The 11,969-nt window shown below is 35.9% G+C and overlaps 1 protein-coding gene across 1 annotated transcript; it reads left to right on the top strand.

Moving 5' to 3' along the window:
- Window positions 1-70: 70 nt before the first annotated feature.
- On the top strand, window positions 71-11,699 carry LOC116514913 (ras-specific guanine nucleotide-releasing factor RalGPS1-like). The gene is made up of 7 exons (XM_032226753.1): window positions 71-147; window positions 2,573-2,650; window positions 4,515-4,620; window positions 5,159-5,251; window positions 5,827-5,932; window positions 7,471-7,562; window positions 10,548-11,699. Exons 2-7 carry the CDS (start codon window positions 2,637-2,639, stop codon window positions 10,575-10,577), a joined length of 441 nt encoding a protein of 146 aa, XP_032082644.1. The 5' UTR covers window positions 71-147; window positions 2,573-2,636; the 3' UTR covers window positions 10,578-11,699.
- The last annotated feature ends 270 nt before the right edge of the window (window positions 11,700-11,969 follow it).

The raw sequence follows: 11,969 nt of genomic DNA, 5'->3' as shown, positions 1-11,969 counted from the left end.
AATTTATACAAGGTTTTTTTTTAAACATTTTCAGACCTGGCAAATCATAGAATTACAGTGTTTTTAAATTGATTCACTTATTCCAATTTTAGGTAGCAGTGATGGTTCAGAGCTTAGTGAAGAAACTTCTTGGCCAGCATTTGAAAGGTAAGAGAATATATTTTATATTTGTTCAAATGTGTATTTAACATATGACAGTTTTACATTTACATAGGAAAGCGTGCTAAATATTCCTGGTATAGTGCTTTTTAATCAAGGCTCTGCTTTTCCTACACATGGATTATAAATGTAAGAAAAAGTAATTGCTAAAATAGTACAATCATGCAAGTTTTCTGGAGAGTGTTATCACTAATATTTAGCAGTGGTCCCAGAATCCTATTTTGCTCAAACATTTGCTCAGAGGGAACATATCAGGGGTAGGTTTCTCCTGGTTCGCACTGGTACGCCAGAACGGTTCGTGAAATTTAGCGTACCTTTTGGAACCTGTTCCAAAGAAAGGAAGGAAGGAAGGAAGGGGAGAGATACACACAGGAAAGGGAAGAGATACGGAAGGAAGGAAGGAAGGAAGGAAGGAAGGAAGGAAGGAAGGAAGGAAGGAATGGAGGGAGAGGAGAGAAAAAGAGAGAGGACAGATAGAAAGAGAAAGAAAAAATAAAGAAACAGGAAATGGGGAAGAGAGAGAAGAAAGAAAGAAAGAAAGAAAAGAAAAGAAAAAGAAAGAAAGAAAAGAAAGAAAGAAAAAGAAAGAAAGGAAAGGGGAGAGAGACAAAGGAAGAAAGAAAGAGAAAGAGAAAAAAAAAGAAAGGAAGGAAAGAGAGAGAAGAAGAAGAAAGAAAGAAAGAAAAGAAAGAAAAAGAAAGAAAGAAAGAAAAAGAAAGAGAACCTATGACCACAATTGAGCCAAAAATTTTAGTTGCTAAGCAAGAGCATTGTTAAGTGAGTTTCACCACATTTTCCAAGTTAGCCACACCCACACGCCCACCAAGCCACACGCCCACCAAGCCACACCCACCCAGTCACATGACCACCAAGCCACTCCCACAAAACAGGCCACACCTACAGAATAGGTTCTAAAAATTTTGAAACCCACCACTGGAACATATGCACCTTATATAAGGGTTCATCACTGACTTACAATTAGTTTGAAGAATGTTGAAATAAGCTTCCCAAAGCTAAAGCTCCTATTTACAGAATAGGCTTGGAGTAAAACCCAATTGACAGTTGTCCTGAGCTACTCCTAGAACAGCAAGGCTGACCAATTTAGAACAGTAGACCATTGATTTTTCTGTCTTAGTGAACATATATATTTGACTTGTATAAAAAACATGCTATAAATTTACTACTGTTTTTCTAAAATTACTTTTATTGTACAGTTATCATTGCAGCAGCTTTCAGGTGAAATGCATTGATCATTTGATAAAGCACCACTAATGTTCTGAGGTGCTTATGCAGTTCCCAGTTCAGTACAAGTGAAGTAGTAGTAGACATAACAAGCTAGTAAATCATAGTTGATTTTATAACACTAAAGGTTTTTTTCTGCAGGATGAACTGCATATTTTTCTTCCCTGTCTTATATTTTGTGTTTTCAGGCCACTAACTTAATGCATTTTGCTCAGTAATATGCATAGAACAATAGTTTCATCAATATAAATAGAGGTATAAATTTACCGACAAAGAAATAAAGGTAAATTTAAATTTAACACAAAATAGACTGCCTGCGAAGGTTCCTGGATTGGGACTGAAAGGCAAAAGCCGTCTAATCATTCATTAGGATGCCAGGAAGAATATGCTCCGTCCCATATTTGGGTAGACCAGGATAGACCAGTCTCACCAGAAAAGCACATAAATAGAGGTAGTTGTTGACTTACAATCATTTGGTCAGTGACAAATCCAAGTTATGACGGTTCTGAATGAATGGAGTTACAATCGATCCTCAGAGTTCTGGGTGTCCCAGCACTCCTGTGGTCACATCATCATCACAATCTGCGTGCATGGCAACTCATTTGCACTTACAATAGCCAAACACCCCACTGTCATATATAATTACCATTTGCAGCCTTCCCTGCTGACTTCCCCAGAAAGTTAATGGGGAAATCAGCAGAGAATGTTGTAAGTCACTGGAATAAGTCCCCCACCCATCCATTCTCACATCCAGCCCTTCTGCACTCATGCCACATCAGCGATTCACACATCCCTGTATGAACCATATAATCCCTACATTTGTTCAGAAGAAAAAGCCAAGATGCACTGCTAAACCACTATAAGAGGGAATGTTCTCATATTCTAAGTGATTGCATTGCTCCTGATCACTTGGATTTTAGAAACGTCTTCTTTTAACTGCTGGTGTTGATTTGTCTAATCGTTCATTAGGATGCCAGGAAGAATATTCTATTGTTACATATGTTCACACCAAGAACATGTGCTGTTCAAATAAGAGATAATTTTGAAAACATGAAATACATGAACAAGACGTAGCAATGTAGCAGAAAGGAAAGCTTATTATAGTGTTCTAACAAATGATGACTATGAATTTGAAAAATGTAACCATACCATTTATAATGGAATCCAACAGGAACAGATTATACCATTCTCTTGGTCCGGTGACAAGACTAGCACGAAATGGCTATTGGAGCCACATGAAGGGGAGCAGGTACCAGTCCCTTGTGTTCAAGGGCCAGACACTTTCCTCTGGTGTTGGTGACTGATTTGTGAAGTGGATCTAATCTGACACTCTGTCTTTCTAACTATCTTGACACTCTCTTGACGTACCGCATCAGTGAACATTCTCTATCGAAACAGGATTTCTATCTTAAAATTTAATCCATCTTCACAGTCTATGGCTGCTCATTTAATCTGCATATCTAATTTTGTAATGTTATTTTTTTTAAAATCCCAAAATGTTTACTTGACTCTCTACTTTAAAAAAAAAACAACCTCTAAAGCATCATTTATGATACTGGATGGTACTGAAAGTAATTGGGTGGCAAGAGTAATATTGGAACGTTGAAGATTGAGTGAGAGTTAAGAAGTTGCTTTTTCTTTTTATCCTGAGCCATATAAATTGTAAATCGGATGCCCATTATTTCCAGAGAGGCAGAAAGAAGGGATAACAGGTATGGCCAGGTGCCCCAATATCAGTTCTCATTCCCCATCCTTGCTTATTCTCATACCTCTCCAAAACATCTTTGGCAGTTTGTATTAGAAGACAAAAACTGAAGATGAGTCTCACTGAAGATGAGTCTCTGTGCCAAACTGCCTTTCAGCAACAAAAAAAGAGCTTATAATATCATAAAATAAAAAGGGGGTTCCTTCATTTTGGTTTCTTAGCAATGATATGCAAGAATAGAGATTCCTTGCCTTAAAGTTTCTTTGAATACCATTTTATGAGAAGCACTTACATTCACATCAAGGCCTTTTTACATTCTTCAGCACCTATCCATAATTTAGCTTCAAATAACTGTTACAATCTGATGTAATGGACAAGCATTTGTTAACTTTTGAAAGTCGAGAAAGCTCAGTTTGTCATCTTTCTTAGTTTATAGGCTAAACCAGTGGTAGTCAACCTGGTCCCTACCTCCCAGTAGTGGGCGTTCCAGCTTTAATGGGGGCGGTAGGGTTTGCTATAACTCTGCTTATAAATTTTATAAAGTAAAGTTACTTCTCTACTTTATAAATCATCTTACTGTGGAACTGGTGGGCGGTTAAAATTTTTACTACTAACAGAGATACAAAAATGGGCGGTAGGTATAAAAAGGTTGACTACCCCTGGGCTAAATAGTTAAAAGATGTATGGAAGAAATTCTCCAAGATGTTTCAGAATTTTTTTACTTTCTTAGTCTGTCTCTAGAGAGTGATGGCTATGGCACATAAGTTGCTTGGTATGCAGTTACACAAACACTTGTGCAGTCAAATATTTCCTGTCATTAAACGTTGGTCAGCTACTCACTTGTTAGAACACAACCTATGTTACAACAGCTTTATTTAACAGCTCTGGGCCAGCTTCCCTGCTTTCCTGCTGCTTCTGTTATTGCTTTCAAATATCTTGGTGTGGCATTGTGCATGTATTAAGCTCTTGCTGTTTTTCTTTGTTTTCTTTTTATACTTTGTTTTCATTAACTCAAGTGACTACTACGCACCAAATTTTTAGCAGATCTGGAAAAGTCTGGAAAGAATCATTTAAAAATTAAAGGAAAGGAATTTTTAAAGTGGAGCCAATTCCAGTTTTTTTGCCAATTAAAATTATTTGTAGCTCTTTGTCGTAATATATAATAGTGAAAGTTATAGTTATTCATAAATTAATTGTTAAAGTGAAAGTCTTTCTTAGCATGTTAATTAGTGCTGTGCAAGTAAAATATATAATCTTTCCAAAGGTTGATACCTTTCCATAATTAAATTCAACAAGTAATGTGTTAGTACAGTTTTGTTTCAGAAACCACAGATAATATTAGTGATGCTTCAAGAATTTCTGTTGAAATACAGTACCTTCCCATACTTTCACTTGCTTTTTTTTTTAGTTCTGCAGAATCTGAAGATTTAGCTGTTCATTTGTATCCAGGAGCTGTTACTATTCAAGGGGTTCTTAGAAGAAAAACTTTGTTGAAAGAAGGGAAGAAACCAACAGTAAGTTATTAAATAAATCATTAAAAAAAATTTCAAAATTGGCTTTTCCTGTTTCAAAATATTTTAAATTATTCATTTTAATTAGATCACCAATGATTGCTCAACTATTTGAATTAGGTACACCTCAGTAGGTTGTAAAGTATTTAGAAGTCATTGATAGGAAAACAGGATATAGCTAAAATACAAACTCTGGCAAAATATCTTGTGACTGACTCAAATAATCTGTGTGGCTACCCCACACTTCCTGTGGATGGTGTTGAAAAATACCTGAGACTGACAGTAATTCATGTCCAGGAAATATCTTTTAATTTTGGGGTCTTGGATGTTAGATTTACATTTGTTGGGGAACCTTCCACATCACCACAGCACAAAATGTTATATGACAGTATATAATGTGGATTACAACTAACAATATCCTGAAAGTCTCATTCTGCTTAGTTAATGTGTAAAATGAATAGGAGTTAAATACATACAAAATTAAGATGCAATGGAAGATACATTTTGAATTGATTGATCTTGTGATTTTCTAATCATATAGGTAGCTTCTTGGACCAAATACTGGGTGGCTTTATCTGGAACACAGCTTTTCTACTACGCTGCAAAGTCTTTGAAGGCTACAGAGAGAAAACATGTGTGTACTGTATTCCTGCTTTTAGCTGAAAGGGATAGTTTTGGGCAGAAGGGTTTTTTCAGCCTTTCCGTGTGAATGTTGCCTTTTCTGCAGCACTGAGCTACCACCATTCTATAAACTTCATATTTTCAAAATATGTTGTTCATTTGCTTCTTCTGTTTTAACCGTGAGCTTTGCTGCAAGCAAGTTGTAGCAATTTTTAAAACTAATTCCAAACTCCTGCTGTAATTGTTGCAGAAAGGTCCGTATCTAGAATCTAGAAGGAGTTTTATAAATTCAGTTCAGTTTTTCTGTGCATGGAAAAATAGCAACTTCCAGTCCACACAAGGAAATTCAAAGAGAAAAAGGTTTTCCATAATTTACATAAAACTTGCTTCTGTGACACCCCTGTTTGTGGATCAAGGTCCAGTCCCACATTAACTCTGGGATTTTACTTAATCTGTGTCTTGCATTACAAAAGCCAGCAGGTCAATTCTGTTCTTTTTGTTGCAGCCATTATTTTTAATGCAAATATTGCTGTAGCCTTTTTGTTCTTATTTCCCTTTCATTGATGTTCCCCTCACTCCTACTCTTAGTTCAAATCTACACCAAGTAAGAGTGTGTCAGTAGTGGGTTGGATGGTTATGATGGCTGATGATCCCGATCATCCGGATCTTTTCCTGCTCACAGATTCTGAAAAAGGTCAGTAACATTAGTTACTAGTAGTAAATTCTAGATTTAATCGTCTTTAGAAATAACAAACACTGCAGTATTCCTCCTTCGTCCAAATTGGACATTAGCAGATTTTGCCCCCAAATGGTCAAAGTCCGTTCAGCCAATCAGTCCAGAAAGTATTCAATGCTCTTCTCCAAATTGAAATTCAATATTAACCCATTTTATTAATAATACTAAATTCCATTTTGAAGAGGAACAGTGAATATTGTCTGGACTTTTCATTTGTAGCTTGAACAATCATTTGGCATTTAAAGTATACCTCTTCCCTGTTATTGGACATGAGTGTTAACTGTTAAAAGAAAATTAAATTTAACAGTCATGTTACATTCAAAATATACCGCCTCCCTGCAGTTAGTTGTTAAATCAATTTAGTCTTCAATTTTCATTTTTAGATAGTTCAAAGTTATCACAGCTTATGAAAAAATGACTTATGTATTTGCACTTATAACTGACCCCCACTGTCACATGATTGCAATTCAGACCCTTGGCATCCAGCTCACATTCTGCTCACGTGTACAACCGGTTGCAACACCGTGCAAATACATGATCATTATTTGTGTCCTTTGTTGCCATTTTTCAGCAAAATATGCCCATGTGATTCATTTGCTTAATGTCTATCATAAAAATCGTCATAAAATCGTTCCATTACAACTGTCATGAATTGCAGTGGAAATTTCAGCCCCGTTTTTTATTGGAAATCGAGGATTCCTGTAGTTATATTAGTGTAAAACAAAACCCTTCAGGGTTTAATTGTAGTAGTGAGCTGTGAATGAGGCCCTAATTAATGAATAAGACAGGACTAAAAAGAATTACATTAACCATTAATAGATATTTATTCATCTCTTGCTGGAAAGTCATTTCAATGTTTTAATCAAATTGCCTCCTTTGAAAACTAAAATTTATCTTAAGTCCCCCATAGAAAAGAGTGGTGAAAGGAATTCAGAATGCAAGCAATGTGAGGTTAGTTTTTCGTTTAATAAGTCATGTGACCTAAATGGTAAAAATGGAAAAATGCTGGAGCTTCTGGCCTGGAATATTATTATAGCACCTCAGAAACTTTATATGCCAGGAAGATAAGTGAGAAGTTACCTTATAAGTGAATAATTTGTGATGGAGATGACTTTATATTGCAAATAAAATTGTACAAATAAAATAAGTCTTCTAGGCTCATTCCATGAAAGAAACATTGGACCTTTGTTTAAAATTCTGTACTTTTCTCTCAAAGAAAATTCTTGATTGGCTGTATGAGTAGATATTTTATCATATATTAAAAATACTTGTAGTGTTCATTGCTAAATCTATATTTTGTATGATAGGTCAAAGAAATGGCTACAAGATTTGCTCCAGAAAGTTAGGGGATTTTGACAGTATTCAAGTGAAAATAATCAATAAATTCCGTCAGTGGAAGCATATGATTTAATTCCACCCACTAGGCTTTTTTTTTTAATGTTTAAGTACAAGATGGTTTTCGTTTTTAATGGAAAATTCCTCATTTTGTCATTCAGGGAATTCATACAAGTTTCAAGCTGGTAATAGAATGAATGCAATGCTGTGGTTCAAGCATCTAAGTGCTGCCTGCCAGAGCAACAGACAACAGGTGAGAGAACAAGAATTATGAAGTGATGCTTTAGTGACCATTAAGGCCTGAATATAAAGTGGTTCCTCACAAGATACAAAAAGCTTGTGTATTTTTGTATTGGTCTGTCCCAACTCAGTGGGGTTGGGTGGAGGGTTCTTTTGGATTAGGAAGCGGTTGCACACTGCTTCCTTAAGAATCCCTGTTTGGATTCAGCTGTTTGACAGCTACCGTCCTGTCCCCATCCTTACTGTTGAAGGAAGACTGTTGAATGGTGGGAATTCAGCTGCTAAATGCCTTAGAAGTGGCTTCTAGGGACTCTTTCAGTTTCAGTTTAAACCCAGGCATGGGATCAAGATAACATTAGTCATTCTAATTTATTACCTTTGTTGGGAACTAGGTGAATGACCTCTCACCTCTTGGTCCTTTAGTCTCTTAGCAGGCTTTGATACCATCAACCTATAGTATTCTAGACTACTTGTAGGGGGGTGGGGGTGGGATTGGAAGCATTGTTTCAAATTCTTATCTTTCCTGCACTGATAGTTCTAATCAATGATTGGGGAGGAAAAAAGGTCAATCCAGTGATTGCTCTCATGCGATATAGCAAAGTTCATTGGGCTCTCCCTTTCAACATCTATATGAAACTCCTGGAAGAGATCATTCATTAGTTTGTGGTGCAGTAACATCTGTATGCTGATGATACTGATATTTATATTGCCACCCTGGGCTCATCAAGGAATCCCACTAATGTCTTCATCTAACTCCTGGGACATGTTTGGGATTGGATGGAAATAGATTATAGTTGACAAGACAAAGTTTGTTCATTGCATTTCTCTTTTGCTCTAGAGTTGCCTCTAGAAGGAGATGCACTCGACTTTGAGTTCCTCTTGGCTACTGCTAGATTTATAGATGGAGGCTGTGGGCCCACTTTTGGTTATGTGCTGAAGCAGTCGAATCTAGCTAAAATAACATGCTCTTATGAACATTCATTTGGAGCTTTACAAATGTTCTATTTGGGCTGCCTTTAAAGAGGACCCAGAAACTGCAATTGTTGGCACTCAGTGCTACAGCAAATTACATCTACATTGCAAGCCTTGGGTTGGCTACAATAAGTTTCCAAGTGCAATTCAAATTGTGTGCTTTAACTTACAAACTTGCACGTAGGTACCTTCAGGACCATCTTCAATCTGAAATGGACCTTCTTAAGTGAGAGTAGATAAATCTTTCCTCTTCCTCCCCACAAAATGAGTCCATATTTTTTTTTTAGACATGACAGCCTTCCCCTGGAAACAAAACTGACTATTTTGTTGTCTATGGAGATTCTCAATCATTCAGATCACAGGTGTCAAACTCAATCGCATCACGTGACATCATGTGATGCATCGTGACTTTTTGCCTTTGTGGAGCCGGAGTAGGTGTGGCTTGCGCATGATACATCCAGGCTACCAGTTTGATACTCCTGGTCCAGATCATGGTTGTCCCAAAGGTGCTTTTTAGTCCAGTTGACTATTTTGTTGATGACTTCCAAAAGTTGATTAAAATCAGCCTTTTAATAGGTTATCTCCATTTACATTTATTTTGTATGTTCATTGTATCTGATGAGGTGAATGTTGTGTGAGGCGAATATATTTATTATTTCATTATCAGTGTTTTAATTTTTAATTGTTGTAAGCCACCTAAAGCCTAAGAAGATTCCGATACCTAATAAATAAATAAGAATAATTTCCATTATGACAAATGGCTCTGTGGGGAATAGAATAGTCCAAATGGAGCAAGCTTTGGACTCTCTTTTTGGAGATCTCTTCCACAGAGTATTTGGTAATAATGGTTATATGCAGGATGGATAGGATGATGCAGCTGGAGCAGTTTCTGAAATCATATTGATCTGATTGCCACTTTCTCTGTCTTAATTAAAAGAAGCATAATTGTAGGCCTCCAAACAAAATAATTTTCCATTAGAAATATCCAGCTTTTGCCTAAATACATCCAGTAAAGAGTAATCCATTATCTCCATGGATAACTGTTTCCACTTTTGAATTGTCGTTATAATCACGAATATTTTCCTAATGTTCAACTAGAGTCTACCTTCCTCTAATTTAAATTAGCTGTCTTGTGACCTGAATAATGGGATGATGGATAACAGGCTATGGCTTTATTCTATGTGAAATATCCTAAAATATCTGACTTTATCATATCCTCCTATTGTTCTCTTAATAGTAAAACTATCAAGCCTCTCCTCAACATAGTTTCTAGTTAGTGATCCTTGCTGCCTTTCTCTGAAAGCTTTCCTTATTTAAAGAGAGAGTCCATAACTAAACATTGAGTATAATGGTCTGATTAAAATGGAATAGAGTAGAACTATAATATTCTACTATTTGGAAATCACCTTACTATATTGATGCAGCCTAAAAATTACATTTCCTTTTTTGCAACCACATCATTTCTCACCATTCAACTTGTGATCTCCTTAATTCACAAAATTCCCTTTTTGCATCATACTTTGCCAATTATTCTCTATCTTATACATATATGTACATTTTATTTTTGAAAGAAAATTCCATCTATTTTCAGTTTGACTCCTTAGTCTCCCAAACGTACACCTGAACTATTCCCTCCAGCTTAATGATCTTCCAAATCAAAATAAAAAAAAATGTTCCTGAATATCAAGTCCAGGATTGAATTCTGTGGCTTGATTTCTTCCATAGCCTGGCTAAGGAGCCTTTGGAAGCATCTGATTTTGGTTTTAATTAGGAGAACTATAATTTGTTTTTAAAAGAGCAGTTTGAAACTAAGCAAAAACCAAAGGTTAGTTATTGATCTTGCCTAATTCTCAAGCTATTCTTAAAAAAAAAGTGTATTTCTATAAGTTTAGCGCATTTGGAAGCAGCTTATAAATCTCAACCTTGTCTATTTGATTGCGTAACAGGAAACTAGGACTTGATTTCTAAACTTGAACCTAAGTTATATCTCTAATTTTCTTTACAAAATTATTTCTTCTGTTAATAGGTTCCTGCCAATTTAATGACTTTTGAGTGACCAGCTACTGCAGAATTTGATCCATCCACTTTTGAATTGCTATTTCACGGTTTGAGAAGTCCTGCTGAAGGCATGCCAGCTATACTTCCGACTAGGAAGTAAACGAAAGTTCTGAATGAAAGCACTAAAGATTTCAGGGAATGGAATGTGACATGAACTACCATAAGGCTTGCTGCTACTCAATATTCTCTGAACTGACTTGTGGAAACCACTGCCTTAAAGAATGAAAGGTTATCCAACATGAAACACCAAATTTGTGTGCGTGTGTGTTTGTGTGTGTGTGTGTACGTATACGTGTGTAAAACCTCTGACGGTGCTGTGCTTAGGTTAAGTAGGTTGTAGCTAGTTTGTGTTTGTGTTTACTTTGTTACATTTTACTTTTAAAGCCCTGCTTTTTGCAGCTTTTCTCGTTGTAAAAAGGAGTACATCTGAAACTTAAGGGTGTTTCAAGGGGTGTTTGTGCAAGGGCATAGCCTGTGTTTTCTTGAAAAAATATGCAGCTTATATCTGTGTCCCTCTGTATTAGCTCTTGTGCTCAGCTAATTGGGGACAGGGTATAATTAGTTTAGCTTAGAATGTAACAACTGTAATATATGCAAATTTATCTTCTTTTTATAAAGCACTGACTTTGCAGAATTTGATACTACATGAGGTTTTTCCTTTCTGCAAGTGATACAACAGCCAATATATTCATTCTTTTTTTTTGAGAGAGAGAGAAAGATCTTGGTTGTCAGTTTCAAGGAAGCTCTGGGAAACATCAGAAGATCAGAACTGAGAATTTAATCTCAACATATTTTCAGACAAAACACCCTCATTTCTTCTTTACATATATTTTTTACTTACACATTGTATGCTTTTTCACAAGCACATTTACCCCTGAAAATCTTTATTACTGCCTACTAAATATTGTTTTACAGATGAAAACCTTATATTTTCCTTTTTGTCGAAGCACATGATTGGGATTAGAGGTTTTTCTATTTCTTTTATGTCAGAGCTGGAAACCATATCTCTGAAGCATACATTTATTTGTGTATAATTTGCAAAAATCAGCTCTTACATAATCAGAAAAATCTGCAAGTAAAAAGATAAGCCACTGGTGGGATTAATTACAAGTAGGTTTAGTGTAAGAAAAGATAGGTTGCCGTTTCACATATTTCCTTTAAAAAACAGCCTGTCCACACGTGAGATAATTTGTAAAGAAACTCACGCTCTGAAAATTTGTCTGTGTAACTATGATACCAGGATACTTTGAACTAGACAATTTCATAGCCTTCACATGGTAATAAATTTGATCACAAGGAAACAAGGTCAGTTGAAATCAACTCAGTCAGTGCTATAGTCCAGTTAAGAATATGAATATATATATAGCTGTCCACAGAAGGAAATAATAAG

The sequence above is a fragment of the Thamnophis elegans genome, chromosome 11 (assembly GCF_009769535.1).
Source record: "Thamnophis elegans isolate rThaEle1 chromosome 11, rThaEle1.pri, whole genome shotgun sequence".
Lineage (NCBI taxonomy): Eukaryota > Metazoa > Chordata > Lepidosauria > Squamata > Colubridae > Thamnophis > Thamnophis elegans.
Note: the sequence above shows the minus strand (reverse complement) of the source record. Positions and strands in the feature narration are given on the sequence as shown.